At 38.2% G+C, this 22895-nt stretch overlaps 1 protein-coding gene across 9 annotated transcripts in view; it reads right to left on the bottom strand.

Moving 5' to 3' along the window:
* The window catches only part of mipol1 (mirror-image polydactyly 1), a 263763-nt gene that overhangs the window by 125562 nt on the left and 115306 nt on the right, over nt 1-22895 (bottom strand). For all 9 annotated transcript variants that reach the window (XM_069916782.1, XM_069916780.1, XM_069916781.1 and 6 more), the window contains 3 exons: nt 14459-14588; nt 2355-2388; nt 1946-2116 (listed from right to left, as the gene is read on the bottom strand). In XM_069916782.1, coding sequence (XP_069772883.1) covers nt 1946-2116; nt 2355-2388; nt 14459-14588 — 335 coding nt within the window. The remainder of the gene's footprint in view (nt 1-1945; nt 2117-2354; nt 2389-14458; nt 14589-22895) is intronic.

Consider the following 22895-nt stretch of genomic DNA (forward strand, 5'->3'; position numbering starts at 1 on the left):
TATCATAATTTTGACAAGTAAACAATCCAAAATAAAGCAACTTTGTAATTCGCCTTCTGCATCTGCAATAAAATGCTCGGCCCTGCTGACTGGTTGATGTCATTTGTATTTGTTTCACTAATAGTTATACCATCAGAGGGTCATATGGTGATGCATCTGTTAACAGTTGTATATAAACACAGCTCAAGATTAAGTTGCATAATGTTCAAGGAGCAAGGTGTCAATATTAACTATGTGTGTGTTTTGATGGAAATAAATATGAATGCACTGCAAAATTTCAAATATTTGAGGTTAGATTTAAATATTTGTTTTTGTTCAGATTCCAACTAGTTTGTCTATTTACTCAGCAATCTAATAAATGACTTTGGAATTTACAGAGGCAAATTGACATTAGGATAGGTGAAGTAAAAAAAAATGACCTAAATATCAATGGATTAGGAGTCCAAAGATTTTCAAGATACAATCCTGTCTGTTATGTCAAGAATGCATCTAGTTTAGATTCAGTCACCGTCTTCCAAAAGGAAAATTATCTCTTTAGTGCACAAAATACAAGCAACAATACACTACCCACTGAGCCAATGTACAACTCTGATTATCTGAAAATGGATTCTCCGAAATCCTCATTTATCCAAATTTTTTAAAAAAGTTGGATAAATGAAGAAATCCAAAACAAATCCAATATCCTCATTTATCTGAATTTATTTGGAGCTCAACTGACCAGGGACTTTGGGCTCATAGCCGCAACAGCGGACCTCAGGCTCCCAGGCAGGAGTGGGAACCTCGGGATCCCGGCATGAGCGGGGCCTCAGTGGGTTCATTTCGGCAATTGGCGGTGGCCAGCATTATTTTGGTGAGAATTAAACATTATTTTAATGCTTAAAAAGCCTACTCTTATTTGTTGTTGTTTAAACATTGATAAAAGTGATTTGTTGTTGCTACTGGGTTGTTTTTTTTTAAATTAACAGTTATCCGAAAAAAAGTTTATCCGACATAGGCTCAGTCCCAACCATTTTGGTGATTGGCAGTGGCTAGCATTTTTTTTGGGTGAGAATTAAACATTATTTAAATTCTTAAAAAGCCTTCCCTTGTTGTTTGTTGTTGTTTCAACACTGTTACAAGTGATTTGCTGTTGCTACTGGGCTGTATTTTAAAAAATGACCAGTTCTCCAAAAAAAAGTTTATCCGAAATGGGGCCTGATCCCGACCATTTTGGATAATCGGAATTGTACTGTATCAAAAAAACACAATGCTAGAGAAACTCAGCAGGTCACACATCATACTTTAGATAGCAATGTTTTTATTCATATGCATAATAAAATTTTCTTTTCTATATAAAGTACGCTATGTGACCTGATGAGTTTCTCCAGCATTGCATTTTTACTACAATCATTGCATCTACAGACTTTCATGTTTCAAGCCAATGTAGCTGATGTTTAGTCTACTTTTTTTAATATATCAAACTTCAGATAATAACTTGTTGATTTTCCAGAGGAAAAAAAATCAAATAGTTTGATTTGAAGGAAATCCAGGGTGCATTTTATCAGGAGGCCCTGCATCCCACTTCACTTTGTTTACTTGCTTCTAGTATTTTGACATCCTAAATGTACAACAAAAGTGTGAAATTGCAGCATTCTATCTCCGAACTATTAATATTTGATTAGTCAAGGGTGACTAGAGGTTCCAAGCCTGATAAGGCATGGTGGAAAAGACTATAAATGGGAGAAACAAGAATAATAACAAATTATTAACCCTACTCAATACATGATTTTTTGAAGTCACTGTTGAATTATGAATATTAATTTTAGATCTTGGACTTGAACTTTAATTATGTTTTTTATGTGTAATTTTGGTTGAAAATTAATGCTTACTTCACTGTCATCATAATGAAGAGAAAAGGTAGTTGGTTAAAGGTGCAAAGTATCCTGGAATGACTAAAAATACTTACTCTTGATAAGGCTGAATCCCTTTCTTCAATAACTGCATTAATTTCTTCAGCAGTTATTCTTTTCTTCCGCTCTCTGGCTTTGTGAATTCTATCTACAATTAAATCTCCATTCTTGTCAACTGCTCTCCTTGTATCAGCATTGTTGATTCGGTTCAGTAATTCCTGCAATGTCTATCAATAATAATTACATGAGTTTAGAATTAAATTTTGTTTGGTTTAGACTTAATTAACAGTCACATACGAAAGTACACTGAACAGAATTACTCAATTTTATAAAACATCTGAGATGGACATTATTATTGTGTCAAATTCATATTTCCCCACTCCTTTGCACTGGAAACCCATTCAATTGTGTCTAAGTCACTAAGATACAAGTGACATTAAAATATCTCCTTAGAGAATTGCTTACCATGTCTTTTTCTTCAGGGTTAATATTTTCCAATCTAGAAAAGGGACACAGAGAGCTTGATCAGTAGCATTTCCTTAGCACAGCAAAATGAGTTCACTTCCTAAATCTTTCCACCTCAAGCAATTTCATTCTACTAGTCTTTAGAGTCAACCATGACACTAAACATATTAAAGTGCCATCTGCTCTATTCCATCCTCCAATAATGCTCCATATCTTCGGCTCTGTCTGCAGACTGTTAAGTTATTAATGTTTACTGCTATATATGACTACAGGGATCAACTGTTCATATGTGCAGAGATAAAGGGAGAGCTGCTATGGCAGCAATACTAGCACTCTCATGGCATTACCCTCTTCTGCCCTAAGACTTCATAAATCTATTTCAATGTCTCACTTCATAATCATAAAAAAAATCTGCCATTTACGCTAAAGGTTTTGCACGTGTATTTTCAACCAAAAATGTATGAGGATACCTTTCAGCAAAATCTATCTGATGCAGAATTATACAGAAATGCTGGAGGAACTCAGCAGGTCTTGTATCGTTCATAGGAGGTAAAGATATATAACCGATAGTTTGGGCCTGAGCCCTTATTCATTTTGAGTAAATGCAGGCAGGTGCCTGAAATAAAAGGCTGGGGAGAAAGAAAAAATGGGGAGAGGGAGAAACACAGACCAACAGACATAAGGTGATAATTGGACATGTATAGAAGGACAAAAGAGGAAAGGTGAAAATTGATCAAGCGAGGGGGTGGCTCTGTGAAGTAAGAGGAAGAGAAAGGGAGACAGAGCTAAAGGAAAGGAGAAATAGGGGTGGGGTGGGGGTGGTATGGAAACTAGAGAAGTTGATATTAATACCCATCCGGTTGGAGGGTGCCCAGACAGAATACGAGAGGTGCTCTTCCTCTAATTTGTAAGTGGTCACAGTCTGGCAGTGCATGAGACCATAGACAGACAGGTTAGCATGGGAATAGGGTGAGGAATTGAAATGGGGTGTCTGCTTTCGTACAGATAGAGCGGAGGTGCTCAATGATGTGATCTCCCAGTGTGTGTCCAGTCTCTCCCATGTAAAGGATACCTCAGCAGGAGCATTGTGCAGAAGATGGCCACTGCCAATTCATTAATGAAGGACTATTTGGGGCCCCTAATATTGGTGAAAGAGGAGGTGTGGGTATGTGTAGCACTTCCTATGGTCACAGGATTAGGAGCTGGGGAAGGGGGGAAGCAATTCGTGGGAAGGGATGAATGGACGAGGGATCACAGTGGGAGCAATCCCTGTAGAAGGTGGAGAAGGGGCACTCATGTGATTTGAAGAATATGAAATGAGTTAAAGGAGAAGTGATTGAGGGTAAGGATCTGTCAGATGGAGGAGGGTGATAGTGAAGCGTGATTGGTTGGGTCTGTTGTTGAGGAAGAAACAAAGGTCTTTGGTGCCTTCAGTATGGGGGAACGGAGGTATATCGTGATTGTCCATGGTGAAGATGTGGCAGCTGAGTTCAGGGAACTGAAAGTTGTTGATGTGATGAAGGGCATGTGAGGTATCTTGGATGTAGATGGGGAGGGACTGGACTGGGAGAACAAAATGGAGTTGAGGTAATCAGATACCAGTTCAGTGGGGCAGAAACATTTGGGTTTATGGATCTTGTGCAGAAGGCAGAACTGGGCAATGCAGGGTTAGGAAATTGAGATGGGAGGTTGTGGAAGGGAGATCATAGGAAGTGATGAGTTCAGTGATAGTACATTGAGCTGGTGGTTTGATGAGTTTTGGTGGAGTTTTGAAGGAATAAGTAAGAAAGTAAGAGAGTCGTCGTCTGGATTCAGATGGAGGTCAGTGTGCCACACTACAACAGTGCCATCCTTGTCTGCAGCTTTGATGGCGAAGTTGGGATTAGTGCGGAGATAGTGGAGGGCAGAACATTCTGAGAAGGTGAGATTAGAATGAGTGAGGGGAGTGGTGAAGCCAAAACAGTTGATATTTCAGCAGTAGTTAGAAATATAATAGTCCCGAGCTGGCAGAAGGCTGGAATGACTGTAGAAGTAGTCATGGAGATGGAGCCGATGGAAGAATTTCAGCATCATGACGTGCGGGGAACTATCCTCTCTGCCTTCCGCAGGGACTGCTCCCTCTATGACTCCCTCGTTCATTCCTCCCTTCCTTCCAAATGCCTACCCCTATCTGCAGAAAGTGCTGTATTTGTGCCCTCAACTCCTCCCTTACTATCATTTGGGGGCCCAAACAGACCTTCCAAGTAAAGTAACAGTTCACTTGTGAATGTGCAGGGGTCATCTACTGCATTTGGTGTACCTGTTGCTGTCTCCTGTACATGGGAGAGTCTGGACACAGACTGGGATCGCCTCGGCTCTGTCCTCTCCAGTGAAAGCCCATTTCAATTCTTCATCCCATTCCCATGTTGACATGTCAATCCATGGTCTCATGCACTGCCAGACTGAGACCACCCGCAAATTGGAGGAACAGCATCTCATATTCCATCTGCGCACTCTCCAAATGGAAGGCATCAACATCCATTTCTCCAGTTTCTGTTAGGCCCTACCCCTTCCCCTATCCATCCCTATTTCTCCTTTCCTCTAGCTCTAACTCTCTCTTTCCTTTTCCCTCTGTCTTCTTTCCTCCAGTTCTGCATTTACATAGCCATCCTCACCCCGATCAATGCTCAGCTTTCCTCCTATCCAAGTGTAATTATTACCTAATGTCTGTTGGTCTGTGCACCTTCCACTGCCCTTTCTTTCTCTCCAGCCTTTTAATTCAAGCACCTGCCTGCTTTTTACTCATACCTAAATCTAAATAGGTCATATGCATTAAATGGTAGGCTATTGAGATGTGCAGAGCAACAAAGGGATTTAGGAGTTGTGGTAAATAGTACCCTCAAGGCTGATACTCAGGTAGATGGTGTGGTGAAGAAGGCATTTGGAATGTTGGCCTTCATAAATCGGAGTATTGAATTCAAGAGTAGGGAGGTTATGATGAAATTGTACAAGGCACTGGTGAGGACAAATTTGGAGTAATGTGTACAGTTTTGGTCACCAAGTTATAGGAAAGATATAAACAAAATAGAGAGAGTGCAGAGAAGGTTCATGAGAATGTTGACAGGTTTTCAAGGTTTGAGTTACAGGGAAAGGTTGTGCAGACTGAGGATTTTTTCTCTGGAGCGTAGAAGATTGAGAGGGGACTTGATAGGTGTTTAAGATTTTAAAAGGGACAGACAGAGTAAACGTGGATAGGCTTTTTCAATTAAGAGTGGGGGAGATTCAAACTAGAGGGCATGGTTTAAGATTGAAGGGGGAAAATTATAAGGGGAACATGAGGGAAAATTTCTTTACACAAAGGGTGGTGGGGATGTGGAATGAGCTTCCGACAGACGTGGTCGAGGCAGGATCATTGGTTACATTTAAGGAAAGACTGGATAGTTTCATGGATAGGAGAGGACTGGAGGGGTATGGTCAGTGGAACTAGGAGGGTGGGGATTTGTTATGGCATGGACTAGTAGGGCCAAACTGGCCTGTTCTGTGCTGTAAGTGGTTATATGGTTATATAGAACGGCTCAAGCATGAAATATTAGTTATATATTTTTACTTCCTATGGATGCTGCAAAATCTGCTGAGTTCCTCCAACATTTCTGTGTTTTTTAGTACAGTCAGAGCATCTGCATACATTTGCGTTTCACTGTAGAATTATTTAGTTACATTTTAAAAAATTTTTTTTTATTTTTCACACTATAAACCACATTGACCATGATACATACATTTTCCTTTTCAAATATATACAGTGTCATTTTCTCCCCCCCCTCCTCCCATCCCACCCTCCCTACCTCCCCCCATCCATTTAAAGTACAAAATCTGAGATACATTAAACCAGTCAAACAATGTTGTCATTCAATAAAAATAAACAAGAAATTCCACTGAGTCAATTCTTTTCATTTCCTTCTCCTTTCGTTAATTTAGGTAGTGAATATCCCCGGTAGGTTTTCTCTATTGTGTTTCATGTAAGGCTCCCATATTTGTTCAAATATTTCAATATTGTTTCTTAAACTATATGTTATTTTTTCTAATGGAATACATTTATTCATTTCTACATACCATTGTTGTATTTTCAAATTATCTTCCAATTTCCAGGTTGACATAATACATTTTTTTGCTACGGCTAGAGCTATCTTAACAAATCTTTTTTGTGCACCATCCAAATCAATTCCAAATTCTTTGTTTTTTATGTTACTTAGGAGGAAGATCTCTGGATTTTTTGGTATATTGTTTTCTGTAATTTTATTTAATATTTGGTTTTGATCTTCCCAAAATTTTTCTACTTTCTCACATGTCCAGATTGCATGAATTGTTGTTCCCATTTCTTTTTTACATCGAAAACATCTATCAGATAGTGTTGGGTCCCATTTATTTAACTTGTGAGGTGTAATGTATAGCCTGTGTATCCAGTTATATTGTATCATACGTAACCTCGTATTTATTGTATTTCTCATAGTTCCTGAGCATAACTTCTCCCATGTTTCATGCTTTATCTTTATGTTTAGATCTTGTTCCCATTTTTGTTTAGTTTTACTATTTGTTTCCTCATTCTCCTTTTATTGCAGTTTAATATACATATTTGTTATAAATCTTTTGATTATCATTGTATCTGTAATCACATATTCAAAGTTACTTCCCTCTGGTAACCTCAGACTGCTTCCTAATTTGTCCTTCAAGTAGGATCTCAATTGGTAATATGCCAGCACTGTATCTTGAGTTATATTGTATTTATCTTTCATTTGTTCAAAGGATAATAATCTATTTCCTGAAAAACAATTTTCTATTCTTTTGATTCCTTTTTTTCCCCATTCTCTAAAGGAAAGGTTATCTATTGTAAAAGGGAGTAACTTATTTTGCGTCAATATTAGTTTTGGTAATTGGTAATTTGTTTTATTCCTTTCTACATGAATCTTTTTCCAAATATTGAGTAGATGATGTAATACTGGAGAACTCCTACGTTGTACCAATTTTTCATCCCATTTATATAATATGTGTTCAGGTATCTTTTCCCCTATTTTTATCTAATTCTAATCTAGTCCAATCTGGCTTTTCACTTGTTTGATAAAAATCTGATAGGTATCTTAATTGTGCGGCTCTATAATAATTTTTAAAGTTTGGCAGTTGTAAGTCTCCTTGTTTATCTTCTTTCTTTGGCTTGGCTTCGCGGATGAAGATTTATGGAGGGGGTAAATGTCCACGTCAGCTGCAGGCTCGTTTGTGGCTGACAAGTCCGATGCGGGACAGGCAGACATGGTTGCAGCGGTTGCAGGGGAAAATTGGTTGGTTGGGTTTGTTGTTTATACCATTCTGTTAATTTATCTAGTGCTATCCTCGGTTTCCCCCCTTTCCATAAAAATTTCCTTATTATTTTCTTTAACTCCTTGAAGAATTTCTCTGTCAAGTGTATTGGCAATGCCTGAAATAGGTATAATATCCTTGGGAAAATGTTCATTTTAATACAGTTTATCCTTCCTATTAGTGTTAATGGTAAATCTTTCCAATGCTCTAAATCGTTCTGTATTATCCATTAGTGGATAATAATAGAGTTTATATAGATGGCCAAGATTTTTATTTATTTGTATACCTAGGTACCTTATTGCTTGCATTTGCCATCTGAATAGTGATTCCTTCTTAAATTTTGAGAAATCCGCATTATTCATTGGCATTGCTTCACTTTTATTTACATTAATCTTGTAACCCGAAACTTCTCCATATTCCTTCAATTTCTTATATAATTCTTTTACTGATAGTTCTGGTTCTGTTAAGTATACTATAACATCATCCGCAAATAAAATGATTTTATATTCCTTGTCTTTTATTTTTATCCCTTTTATATTATTTTCTGTTCTTATCAATTCTGCTAGTGGTTCTATAGCTAACGCGAACAATAAGGGTGATAGTGGGCATCCCTGCCGTGTTGACCTGCTTAAGTTAAATTGCTTTGATATATATCCATTTACTGTCACTTTCGCCAATGGCCCCTTATATAATGCTTTAATCCAATTAATATACTTCTCTGGTAAACTGAATTTTTGCAATACTTTGAAAAAATAATTCCATTCTACTCTGTCAAAGGCCTTCTCTGCGTCTAAAGCAACTGCTACTGTTGGCGCTTTATTCCCTTCTACTGCATGAATTAAGTTAATAAATTTACAAATATTGTCTGTTGTGCGTCTTTTTTTAATAAATCCAGTTTGGTCTAGATTTACCATTTTAGGTACATACTCTGCTAATCTGTTTGCTAATAGTTTAGCTATTATCTTATAATCTGTGTTAAGTAATGATATTGGTCTATATGACGCTGATGCGAGTGGATCTTTCCCTTGCTTTAGTATTACTGTAATTATTGCTGTTTTACGTGAATCTGGTAAGCTTTGTGTTTTATCAATCTGGTTGATTACTTCCAGGAGGGGAGAAATTAATAAATCTTTAAATGTTTTATAGAATTCTATTGGGAATCCATCCTCTCCTGGTGTTTTATTATTTGGTAATTTTTTTATTATCTCTTGTATTTCTACTATTTCAAATGGTTCTGTTAATTTATTTTGTTCCTCTATTTGTAATTTTGGCAGTTCAATTTTAGTTAAAAATTCATCTATTTTGCCTTCTTTCCCTTCATTTTCAGTTTGGTATAATTGTTCATAGAATTCTCTAAAGTTTTCCTTGATCTCCGTTGGATTATATGTGTTTTGTTTGTCTTTTTTCCTTGATGCCAATACCATTTTCTTAGCTTGTTCTGTCTTAAGCTGCCATGCTAGAATTTTGTGCGTTTTTTCCCCTAATTCATAATATTTCTGTTTTGTCTTCATTATGTTCTTCTCCACCTTATATGTTTGTAGTGTTTCATATTTTATTTTTTTATCTGCCAATTCTCTTCTTTTAGTTGTATCTTCCTTCATTGCTAATTCTTTTTCTATATTTACTATTTCCCTTTCCAACTGCTCTGTTTCCTGATTATAGTCCTTCTTCATCTTGGTTACATAACTTATTATTTGCCCTCTAATGAACGCTTTCATTGCATCCCATAGTATATATAAACTTATCTTTCACTGATTCCGTATTTATTTCAAAGTACATTTCAATTTGTCTTTCAATTAATTCTCTAAAATCCTGCCTTTTAAGTAGCATGGAGTTTAATCTCCATCTATACATTCTTGGAGGGATGTCCTCTAACTCTATTGTCAATATCAAGGGTGAATGGTCCGATAATATTCTAGCTTTATATTCTGTTTTTTTTACTCTATCTTGCATACAAGCTGATAACAAAAATAGGTCTATTCTTGAGTATGTTTTATGTCTACCCGAGTAATATGAATATTCCTTTTCATTTGGGTGTTGTTTCCTCCATATATCCAAAAGTTGCATTTCTTCCATCGATTTAATTATAAATTTGGTTACTTTGTTCTTTCTGTTAATTTTTTTCCCAGTTTTGTCCATATTTGAATCCAAATTCAGGTTGAAATCCCCTCCCATTAATATGTTCCCTTGCATATCCTCTATCTTCAAAAAAAATATCTTGCATAAACTTTTGATCTTCTTCGTTAGGTGAATATACATTGAGTAGATTCCAAAACTCCCAATATATCTGGCATTTTATCATTACATATCTCCCTGCTGGATCTATTATTTCCTCTTCTATTTTAATTGGCACATTTTTACTAATTAATATAGCTACTCCTCTTGCTTTTGAATTATACGACGATGCTGTTACGTGTCCTACCCAATCTCTCTTTTATTTCTTGTGCTCCAATTCAGTTAAATGTGTTTCTTGCACAAATGCTATATCAATTTTTTCTTTTTTTCAGTAAATTTAGCAGTTTCTTCCTTTTAATTTGGTTATGTATTCTGTTAATATTTAAAGTCATATAGTTCAGCGTAGCCATTTCATACTTTGTTTATCTTCCCTTTCCGTTTCTCCATCATCACCTTTCCTTCTTATTCATTTCTGCTTTCTTGTTTTGAACACTTTATGAGACAACATTTCTAAAACATCAAACATTTTCCTTATTCTCTTATTTAAAACTTCTTTAACCCCATTCTCCCCTCCCCCTCCTGAATTGCCTTTTATCCCTTGTCGGGCAACCACATCTCCCCTCTCCATTTGGATTTGCGAATTCACTTGCAAACGTCAACTGATTTTGTAGTGACCGTAACTCCTCCCCACCCAGCCCCCCCAGAAAAGATTTCAATTTTCATATGTAACAAAGGTCACTCTTTTAATTCCCTCCTTTTTCCCTCAATTCCCTTTCCCTCCCTTATTAATTCTTGTCTATACTCTATATATTTTCCTCTAAATATGGATACATTCATGTATACACACTATATATATACACACATATACCCCTTTACACACATACATATAGTTCGTGGTCATTTTTACTCTCATTGCATGTCTTCATCTCTCTGCTTGTTTTGTAGTTGTTCTGCAAATTTCCTTGCTTCCTCTGGATCCGAGAATAGTCTGTTTTGTTGCCCTGGAATAACTATTTTAAGTACCGCTGGGTAATTTAACATAAATTTATATCCTTTTTTCCCTAAGATCGTTTTTGCTGTATTGAACTCCTTCCTCTTCTTCAGGAGTTCAAAACTTATGCCTGGTTAGAAAAAAAATTTTTGACCTTTATATTCCAGTGGCTTTTTGTCTTCTCTTACTTTCTTCATTGCTTTCTCCAATATATTTTCTCTTGTTGTATATCTTAAGAATTTTACTAAAACGGATCTTGGTTTTTGCTGCGGTTGTGGTTTCGGGGCTAAAGTTCTATGTGCCCTCTCTATTTCCATTTCTTCCTGTAATTCTGGTCTTCCTAGGACCCTGGGGATCCAATCTTTTATAAATTCTCTCATATTCTTGCCTTCTTCATCTTCCTTAAGGCCCACTATCTTTATATTATTTCTTCTATTATAGTTTTCTATTATATCTATCTTCTGAGCTAACAGTTCATGTGCCTCTTTAACTTTTTTATTAGATTCTTCTAATTTCTCTTTTAGGTCCTCTACTTCCATTTCTACAATTGTTTCTCGTTCTTCCATATTTTCCATTCTTTTTCCTATCTCTGACATGGCCATTTCCATTTTATTCATTTTTTCTTCTGCATTCTTAATTCTTCTTTTTATCTCATTAAATTCTTGTAATTGCCATTCTTTCGCTGATTCCATATATTCTTTAAAAAAAGATACATCCATTGTCTTGCCTTTCTCTTCTTCTTCCACTTCTTTCTGTTCTTCTTCTTCCTCTGGGTTGACCATCTGTTGTTTCCTTGTTTTCTTTTTACCCTCTTCTTTCTTGTTGTCGTTATTGTCTGTGTTCTGCACCTGCTGCTGTGCTGCAGGTGTCTCTCTCAGCTGCGGAGATCGACTCCGCAGCTGTTCCCCCCTCCCGTCAGTGTGTTTTTTTTCATGCGCATCGCGCATGCGCGGTTGCGCACTTTTACTCGGCTCTGCGAGCCATTTTTGTAGTCCCGAGCCCGGCACTTCCACTGACCTGAGGGAGCGGGCTTCTCTCTCCGTGGCGGGCCTCTTCGGACAGGTAAGGCCTTCACCTTCTTCTTCCGACATTCTTTCTTCCTCTTTTCTTCCCGTTGTTTTCGACTTTTCTCTCTTTGCTGCCATTTTCTTCTCACCTTTATTTTTACTTTATTATAAATTTTAATCTTGTACCTTTGTGCTTTGTGTGTTTTTTTTAAACTTTTCGGGAGAGGGCTGGAATTCCCTGACTACTACTCCATCACGTGACTCCATTATTTAGTTACATTTGAAAATAAATGAGGTGTGATCTGTTTATAGGATTCATCTGTCTACTTAAATGGTAGCTAATAAATGGCATGAAATTTTTCTTTTTTTTAAAACTTTATCTATAATATTTAAAATACATATAGAAAATAAAACTAACACCTTATTTGATACATACTAATTCTAATTCCCCTACTACTTCTCCTCTCCCACCCTTCCCCCTACATCCCACCCCAAACTACCCCTTCAAAAAGAGCCAAAAACATATATTGGTTAATTATCCATTGCTGTAGAGTGTGCCAATCTCTAACATCTTTGGAAAAAAAAAGACTTTTAAGATATATCCAAACCCATATACCTCAAATATGGAGTCCACATTTTAACAAAAAAAAGAGTAATTATTTCATATGTTACCTTCTTCAAATAAATACAAGATCTCAATTCATTATGCCATCTATGTACATTCAATTCAATAAAAATTCTTCCATGTAATTGCAATACATTTCCTAGCTACAGCCAACGCCAGACGAATAAATGCAATTTGAAATATGTCCAATCTTAAATCCGTTGTTAATGTTGTAGTTTAGCCCATTAAAAAAAATAATGGATCAAGTGTTAATTCAATCTTAAATAAATTTTCCAAAAACTTCATATTCTTTCCCAAAAGGGTTTAACTTTTTCACAAATCCGTACTGAATGATTTGTGTTTTCGTTGTGGAACACAGAATGGAGTGTGAAATTTTTCTTCACCATTTAAAATAATAGTTGAACAAATATTTTTAAGCCTCATACAGATAAGATCAGATAGAATCATTAGTTAACATATTTTAATCCATGTCAATGTGGATCATAAATAAATCAAAACATTTTTGATATAAATATATTAGTTTTGTCTTTGAATATAAAACTCTTAAGGGCACAATGATTAATGAGAAAATCAACTTTTCTGTAATTTAACACCAGAAAATTATGTTACTTTTCTTTTAATAATGTTATGTTTTTTACTTGATGGTTATCATATTTTTCTTTAAAGATAGAGGCTCCAAAAAAGGCAAAGTTTGCACAAAAGGATAAAAATTCCACATACTTATAACTATCAAGAATATATCACTGCAATTAATAACCTCCATTTCCAAAGCTCTCATTGCCTGATTTTGTTTAAGACATTCAGTGTAGTAACAGGCCCTTCCTGCCCACAAGCCCATTTTGCTCAAATACCCCAATTAATCTATAACCCCCAAGAGTTTTCAAGGATGGGAGGATGTTGGAAACCAATGCAGACATGGGAAGAATATACAAACTCCTTACAGACAGTGTTGGATTTGGATCTGGGTTGCTAGTGCTATAATGGCGTTGCACTAACCACTATGTGAACCGTGCTGCCCCTCTGTTCCAACAAGTTCCAGCTGTGGAAAATGTATCCGCTGGGGAATCAGTAACAAAATGTTAAATAAACACAAATAAGAAGAAAATATTTTGCATGACATCCCAGCCCTGATGTAATTTAAATTCATGACTTAAAAACTGCATATTAGGCCTCATTCAGCCACTCAGATACTGAAGCCTCCTTATTTTAGAAGCTGGGAACTGTGGAAGTATATATGAAGCTCTCCTTTAAATGGCGAGGGAAGAATTCATCCTTCCAAAGTGTCATCACAATTAAAGGGAAGAGGAAACCCTGCAAAATATTTACCCTTATTTTGGCCTGATTATAGTGAGATACTGGCAGCTTTAATGCTAAATTAATAAAGGATGGAATGTCAACTAAGTATGATTTGTGAACAACTCAAAAAAGACATACTTCTGACACTAAAGGTTAGTGCTATATTTTCATTTTTGTACCCTTCGTCTAGTTCAGTAACCTCTTAGTAAAGCAGTTTCAAAAAAGAACAAAATTATTTAATCATTAATTCAGCCTATTTTTTTCCATTCAGAAATCTTTATCAATTTGTGACAAATAATTTTGTGAAAACCTAAGAACGCGCCAGGCAATTTTAGAGAACTAGAATAGACTTTTTAAAAAAAATGTATCTTGGTCTTCATTGCAAATTACTTTATTTGCCAACAACTCACTCATACTTTCAGACTTCTTCCCAATTCATAACAGATTTTTAAAAAAGGCTGTAAAATTAAATTAAATTAATTTACTTTGGATAGTCAATAAACACCAAAAACATCAAATCTTTTAACTTCCCATCAGTGGAGGAATGAAAGGGTGTGAAAAGCCAAATATCACATTGGATCTACTGTATATTGCATACTGTTTGGAGTGCATTTGAATAATTTTTAGCTTAGAATATTACTCATATGTTTGAAGAAGATGAATAAAAATCCAGCACACATACTTTTCAAAGGTCTGTTCCAGTTGTTTAGCTTTCAAAAGAGCTTCATCTCTTTCCTCATTGGCTAGCCGAAGTCTGGACATAATGGCTGCATCCCGTTCATTTTGTGCATGATAGATTTCTTCAACTAGAACTGTGCAAACATAGACAGCCAATGCAAAAACACATTAATGTCCTTGAAATGAATGCTGTGAGATATGAATAGATAGTACCAATGAGTAGCAGAGCAAAAGAAGTCTGGAATGATAATATGTTCAAATGTTCCGATACATTTCTAAACTACTAGAGCAGGGGTCTCAAACTCAATTTACCCGGGGGCCGCTGGAGGTAGAGTCTGGGTGAGGCTGGGCCGCATCAGGTTTTCCACAAGAAAAGCTCTTACAAAAACATTCCAATATTATCAAATGTCTTTATTTTTATTTTTTAACACAAAATAAGATGAAGAAATAAATAAATTAACAATTCATAAGAAAATAAATAAAATCAATCAGTAATAAATAAATAAAATGAAAATAATAATAATACAGCAGATATAGAAGACAGAAGAAACCACATATAGTTGCTGACTGGAGAAATGTAATTATTATTATTCAGATTCAAATGTCTGTATTTACAGTTCTTTAACCTTTAACTTTCTGAACATGAATGGAACATTGAACATAAACTGTTATGAACATGTCTCCTTCTGCCTACTTCTTATTGCTAGAGATCTGGCAGCGCTTCCTCTCGCATAGCCGAACCACATTTGGCTTAAGGGAGGAGGCAGTTGAGACCCTCAGTAGGGCTTGAAGATGCTCATCAGTAAGTCTGGACCTGGACTTGGACTTATTGAAGTTCAAGGTAGAGAAGAGCTTTTTGCACAAGTATGTGCTCCCAAAAAGACACAGGGTCCGCTTGAACATTCGGGAAAGCTCAGGGAAGCTGGGGGGCAATTCTCTCAAAAATTGCCCAAGCTTGTCTGCTTTTCCACTCACCTCCCTGAACTTGGTTTTGAGTTCAGAGTTGCACTGCAGGTCAATGAGCTCCATTTGAAGCACAGGAGGGGCATCTTGCACATCAAAGGAGAAGGGGTCCGCAAAAATTTGAAATGTGGCTCTGTGCATCTTGAAGTCTGCAAATCTGTGATCAAATTCCTCCTGGAGCTTCAAAATGACATCCACATACTTCTCACCACTGAATGGTGTGCCTGAATCCATGAGTGCCTTGCATGCTGGGAAATGGCAAAGGTTTGTCTGAGAAAGCTGGGCTTTCCATAACATAAGTTTCGCAGAGAATGCTCTAACGTTGTCATAGGCAGCACTAACAAGTTGCCCCTGGCCTTGTAACTTCTTGTTCAGTACATTAAGCTCATGTGTAATATCAACAAGAAAAGCTAAGTCCATGGGCCATTTGGGATCACTTAGCACGGGAACAGCAACCCCATCTTTCTCCATGAAGGCTTTCACTTCTGCTCTCAGCTCAAAAAACCTCTTCAATATGTTTCCCCTGCTGAGCCAACGTACCTCGGTGAAGTAGAGCACATCCCCATAATCTGACTCCATTTCCTCTAAAAAAGCACGGAAACTTCTGTGCTTTAGGCTCCTGGATCTGATTTGGTTGATGCATTTCACAACGACAGACATCACATTGCCAAACTTCAGGCATTTGCTGCAAAGAGCCTGCTGATGGATAATGCAGTGCAGAGCAATGGCCTCCTCCACACTCTCCTCTTCCAGTTTTTTTTTAACAAGTGCCACCAGTCCATTTTTCCTCCCAGTCATTGATGGCGCTCCATCGGTTGTTATTCCAACAAACCTCTTCCATGGCAAACCGGCATTCTCAATGGCAATTCACAGCTGGTAAAATATCTCCTGAGCGGTGGTCTGGCCATGCTTTGGAATTACTGTGAGCAACTCCTCTGTGACTTCAAAATTGTCATCAACACCACGAACATAAATTGCGAGCTGGGCAGTGTCGGTGATGTCTGTGGTCTCATCAAGAGCGACTGAAACATTTTGCTTTCTCACACAGTTGATCATAAACGTCACTTGACAGGTCAGAAATGCGCTCTGCCACGGTGTTGGCAGAAAGGCTGATGTTGCTAAACTGACCTTTCTTTTCTGGACAGACAAGACTTGCAGCCTGTAATATGCACTTTTTGACAAATTCACCTTCTGTGAATGGCTTTCCTGCTTTTAACAATCATCTCACTAACCACTTTGGTTGCTTTCTTAAAGAAATCTTGTTGGCTCACTAGACATGTTTTAAGATTAGCAACCTGGTTGGCTCTCTCATCTCCTTGGTATTTTGCATACTCCTCAGCATGTCTAGCTGTGTAATGACGTTTCAAATTGTATTCTTTGTGCACTGCAACTTTCTCTGTGCAAATAAGACACGTCGGAATACCCCTGTGCTCAACAAAGAAATATTGCACTTCCCACTTTTCCTGAAATTATCTGTGCTCATCACCAACCTTTCTCTTCACTGCAGGCTTTGAAAAAGACATGTTTGGGGCTGTATAGTATATATAATTCCACTTGGTGTCAATGTTGCGTTGAAGTTTCAGTGTTTAGCCGATGTGTCTTTTCTGCTTCTTTTTCTGTCCCGCTGAGCAACAACTTCCGGGTTCAGACTGGACGCCGAAGTGCGTGAAGCGGGAGCGGCCGCGGAAATTGCGCATGTGCCGCGTGCATATAATGATAAATAGAAAGTGCACACAAATATGCTTATATTCGTAATAAGCCCAGCGAAAGTCCCGCCCCTGAGAGCAATATACCCCACCGTGATTGGTAGGTTCATTCAGCTCCACACACAACACTGAAAAGTGCCAATGATATCAAACTTGCGGGTTGCACTAACATTAAACTTTCATATTAATGCGGGGCCACAAACTATAGTCCCGAGGACCGCAGTTGGCCTGCGGGCCGCAAGCTTGAGTCCCCTGCACTAGAGGAAACCACTCCTATTTGTCTAATGGCACATCCAAGCACTTATAGTGGGTAAAATTTATAACAAATTAGAGAACTGTATCATAGAAAAGTAGGTGCGGGAGGAGGCCATTAAGCCCTTTGAATCTGCATCTCCAATCATGGTCAATCATACAGTATATCTTAATACCACATTCCTATCCTCTCCTCATGCTCCTTTGTAAATATATTCTAAGGCTTGATCTCCACAGCCTTTTGTGGAGGATAAGTTCATTACCCTCTTCATCAGTCTTAAATGTCTTACCCCACATCCTGCAACTGTGATTCAAGACCCACTAGGCATGGTTACTATAGCGGTTAATGCAACGCTGTCGCAGAGTTAGTGATTAGGACCTGGATTTGAATCCCACACTGTAAGGAGTTTGCATGTTCTCCACATGTCTGCATGGGTTTTCACTGGGGGCTCTGGTTTCCTCTCACCCTTCAAAAGGTACTGGGGTGGGGGGTTGTTCCAAGTCAATTGGGTGTAATTTGACAGCACGGGCTCGTGGGCCAAAAGGGCCTGATACAGAGCTGTATGTCTAAATTTAAAATTTAGCAGAGAAAATATTCTCCTTGTCTTCAGTCTGTCAAGCCATGTCAGAATTTTGTGCCTTTCACTGAAATCTCCTCTCCTTCTTCTAAACTTGAGTGAACCTAGGCCTATTTGAATATTTTTTGTCTCAAATTACAGCACACTTTCATTGCACTCCATAATTTTTCTCTGATCTGATCTCACTAAAAGTCTGTATAATTGGCATCCTTGCTCCATTGAAAGTTAACTTACCATTTGTCTTTTAATTACTTAGTACAAATTTGAAGGATATTCCATCATTAAATAACTACACAAATATCTAAATTAAAATTATTAGTTTGAAACAAAAAAAAGTCTGAATCTTTTGTAGAACTACCAGCATTTATTTATCTCTGTCATTGTGTGGAAACTTGGATGCAAACACCCAAATTTCATCATGGTATTCAGTGGTAGAGCATAACCTACAGATTTTCCAGTTGGGATATTCACTAATTGTTTCTATGGAAGAAGAGATCTGGTGCAAGAACAAGTCTTTATATTTGAAAAGAAAATAATGGACATGAAAGAGAGGGCAGGTAAAAGGTTCTTTATATTTTCTTGATTTGAGTCATTGTATTGTGCTCAATGAAACACTTTCTCACACCTTTAAAAATAATTGTCTTCTATTTTTATGAATTTTAAAAACTTAATAATATGCTTAATTTATTAAATATCTCTGAATATTCATGAATGTTAGGAATAAACATTCAAACTCTGGAAGCCAGTTATGTTGGTGGGAAATTTGATATCAAAGTAATTTTGCTGGCACTTTATGGTCATAAAAGGCCATGCAATACAATGGCCTCACTTATCAGATAACAACACCCCCCATGGAACATTGTGGCTGGAAATGGTCAACATGGAAACGATGGACCATTAGGGGCCTATTTTTATGCTTTCTGAATCGATGAGCTACCCCAGGCATGAGTGAGTTCAGTGGTTCAATTAAGACCATCATGAATCAAGAAATCTTGTTTGGATTTATTATCAACTAAAAGGACTAATCCACTCATTCCCATCACTGTATTTTCCACGGGGATTGGGGGTGGGGGTGCACACATATAGCTCCCATTGAAAATGGCTGCTCAATATTACTTTCCTAAGCCATTCTACTTTCCATATGACCTTTAAAATTTAACTCTTTGATTAAATGTATATTTTCTTGGATAAGGTGCCTTTGAATCACACACTGAGTAAATGAGTTAAAATTTTTGTTCATAGAATAACTATGCAATTACGGTCACAATCAACCCATTGGGATATTATGCAGATGGAAAGGTATCATCAAAAGGCATCTGCTTTTTATTTATAAAATAGAATTTAATGGTAATCAAATGATTGCTGTCAATCATATGTAATCTTTTGCTTATCATCCAACACTTGCAAAAAGGATACTGACAGGTGTACGGATAATGGCAGAAACTGGCTTATACGAAAAGCATTGTCAAAAATAACTGGTTTGGATGAGAACGTAGCTGATGATAGTAAATTTGTGGATAACACCAAAATTGATGGAATTGTGGAGAATGAATGGATTATGTTTAATTTGGCAACATGTTTGGTACAGACACTATGGGCCAAAGGGCCTTTTGTTGCAGTGTGTAATCAAGATTTACTGGGAAAGTGGACTAAATAATGGCAGATGGAACTTGGATATATGCAAAGTATTGCATTTTGGAAAGTCACATCAGTGCAGGACTTGCTCAGTAAATGGCAGAGTCCTGGAGAGTGTTGTGGAACAGAGATTTAGTGGTACATTGTTCAGTGAAGGTGTCAACAGTTAGACAGGGTGTTGATGCTTGCCAAGCATTGAGCACAAGAGTTTGGACGCTGCATTACAACTACATTAAGATACCACAGTAGTGGGCTGTAAAAAAAATGGGCAATGGCTCAACTTATAGGAGGGTGATTGAAAACTAACAACAACTTTACACTCAATGTCACAAAAAACAAAGAATTAATTGTAAGCTTTAGGATGGGAAAAACCAGTGATCATTGGGGGAAATCAGAGATTTTAATTCCTGGGAGTTACCATTTCAGAGGACTTTTTAAACATTTTTAAAATTTAGACTTACAGCATGGTAACAGGCCATTTTGGCCCAGGATCCCGTGCTGTGCAGTTTATTCCCAATTAACCTACACCCCTGGTACATTTCAAATGGTAGGAGGAAACTGGGACCCCTGGGGAAAACCCACGCAGACACGAGGAGAATGTACAAATTCCTTAAAGACAGCACAGGATTTGAACCCCGGTCCCGATCGCTGGCATGGTAAAGGCATTGCGCTAACCGTCATGTCAACCGTGTCATCATGAAGAAAGGACAACAGTGCCTTAATTTCCTCATGGCAGAGGTTTAGTATGACATCAGAAACCTTGACAAATTTCTATAGATGTGCAATGTAAAGTGTGCTGCCCAGTTGCATCTAAGTGGAAATCCCTGCAAAAAGTAGTGGACACAGCCGAGTACATCTCAGGCAAAAGTCCCATCACCATTGAGAAAATCAATGTGGAACACTGCAGTTGGAGAGCAGCAGTAATCATCAAGGATCCACACCACCTAGGGCATGCTCTGTTCTCAATACTGCCATAAGGAAAGAAGTTTAGGTGCCAAAAGACTTATACTTCCAGGTGCAGGAACTATTGCTACCACTAGTCTCCGAAACAACAGTCTCAATCTGAAACTCATTTAAAGACTCTTACTCTGTGTATTATTTAATCACTGAACATTCCTTTTCTATACATAACTATTTTTCTTGAGTAGAGTGCATAGCTGGCCAAAAGTAGAAATTCTGCTGGGCTTCAGAAAAAAAAATTCAGGGTTGTATATGATGACATGTATGAACTCTGACAATAAATTTGACTTTTGAAGTTTGGTGAGACCAAACTTTTGAAAATTATGTACAGTTCTAGTTGCCTAGCTATAGGAAGTATGTCATTAATCTGAAAAGGTGCAGAAAAGATTTACAAGGATGCAAATAGGACTGAAAGGCTTGAGTTATAATGAAAAAATTGGACAGGCTGGGTTTTTTTTTCTCTAGGAGCAAAGGAGGCTGAGGGATAACTTTGTAGAGGTATATAAAATTATAAGGGGCATAGAAAGTTGATTGGCTAAACTTTTTCCCAGGATAATGCATGACTGATAAGTAAAAATCTGCCTGGCTCACAGGAAAAGGAACCTTAGGGTTGTATATGATGTCATGTATGTCCTCTGACAATAAATCTAAATTCTGAACTTTGAAATCTAAACTTAAAGGCTAAATTTAGATTTAAGGTCCTGTGGGACAATTTTTCACCGAGGTTGGTGGGTACAAAATTTATAAGACATTTGGAGAGTAAAAGGTTCAAAGGTTACAGTCCAAACACAGGTAAATGGGACAAACTTGGTTTAAACCTCAATGCAAAATGATTTCACATACAGTGTGATTAGAATATAATATTCCTGATAGTCATCTATGCAAATCCCATTGTGAGATTCAGTTGAGCTCTCCAGCTCTTTATATTTTATTATGGAGTCACCTATTTGTTTTGGGGGTGGGGAAGAAATTGTACTGGATGACTTAGAAAGCTTAATGGAGAATACGCAAATTATATGGCAGTCCTTCTCCTTGTATTTATGTCTAATTTAAATACAATTCAACAATGAGTTACTTAAATCAAAAAGAATACCAAGTTACCTGAAACCAAGTTACATTGTATTCAGAACCCAAGATTTATAATGAGAATGACAACTGTCATTAAACAAATTGAAGTACAGTTGCAAGTTACAAATTAAAATAAAACATTGTGGCAGTACGCCATTAGGCAGGCGAACTGGCCCAAAGTCTTGTCACGCACTTGGCGGGGCAGCCAGCCAAAATGGCACCGCTGGGGGTTTCCTCCCGACCTCGGCACCGGACTCAGAAGCCCACGCTTGGCGACCCACGTGACGCCTCAGTGATGTTAGGGGTCCCCCCAGTGTGGTTCTCAGCCAGATCTGGGCTGGGAGTATAAGACCAGCCAGGCAGCCTGCAATAAATCAGTTTTGCTCACTGAACTCAACCTGTCTGGTTGTGCGATCCTTCAGTTAGCAGTGTAGCCGCCGCTACAATTGGTGACTCCAACAGGTTCAAACATCTTTGAACCTGACATCAATGACCATTCGATCAACGCTATAGCCATCAAGCTTCCTGACTTCTAGGTTCAGGAGCTGGAGACCTGGTTCAGCCACGCAGAGGTTCAGTTTCACCTCTGCTAGATTTCATCAGATTTGACTAAGTTTTACCATGTGGTCGCCACCCTGGACCAGGCCACCACCAAACGAGTGTTGCACCTTGTTCAGCACCCACCCGTGGAAGATAAGTATGGGACCATCAAGCGGGTGCTCACCGGCTCCCTCGGCCTCTCCAGGCGCCAGCGTGTCGCTCGGATGCTGCACCTCGACACCTTCGGGGGGTCAGAACTCCAATCAAGTTGATGGATGATATGCTCACGCTCATGGGCGATCACACCAACTGCCCACTCTTCGAGCGCATCTTCCTCGACCATCTGCCTGAAGACATCTGGCCGTTACTGTCCCAGGAGAGCTTCGTCGACCCTAGGAAGGTTGCACAAAAGGCTCAGGAGCTATGCCTTGAACGATTCCCAGAGGGCTCAACAGTCCAGCTGGTTACGAGTCACAGGCATGACCACGCCAAGCCTTCCTCTAGCGCTGCGATGGAACACCTGGCAGCTGCAGGGGCCTCAAAGAGCATAGCCAGAAGCAAGCCACCCACTTCAGGCCTCTGCTTCTTCCACCAGCGCTGGGGAGCCTAGGCTCGCAAGTGTCGTCAGCCCTACTCGTTCCAGGGAAACGAGCAGGCCAGCCGCTGTTAATGGCTGTGACGGCTGGCCAAGAATACAGCCTTCTCTACCTGCGGGATTCAGTCAGCGGCTGAGGCATCC

This window comes from Narcine bancroftii, chromosome 2 (assembly GCF_036971445.1).
Source record: "Narcine bancroftii isolate sNarBan1 chromosome 2, sNarBan1.hap1, whole genome shotgun sequence".
NCBI classification, from domain to species: Eukaryota; Metazoa; Chordata; class Chondrichthyes; order Torpediniformes; family Narcinidae; genus Narcine; species Narcine bancroftii.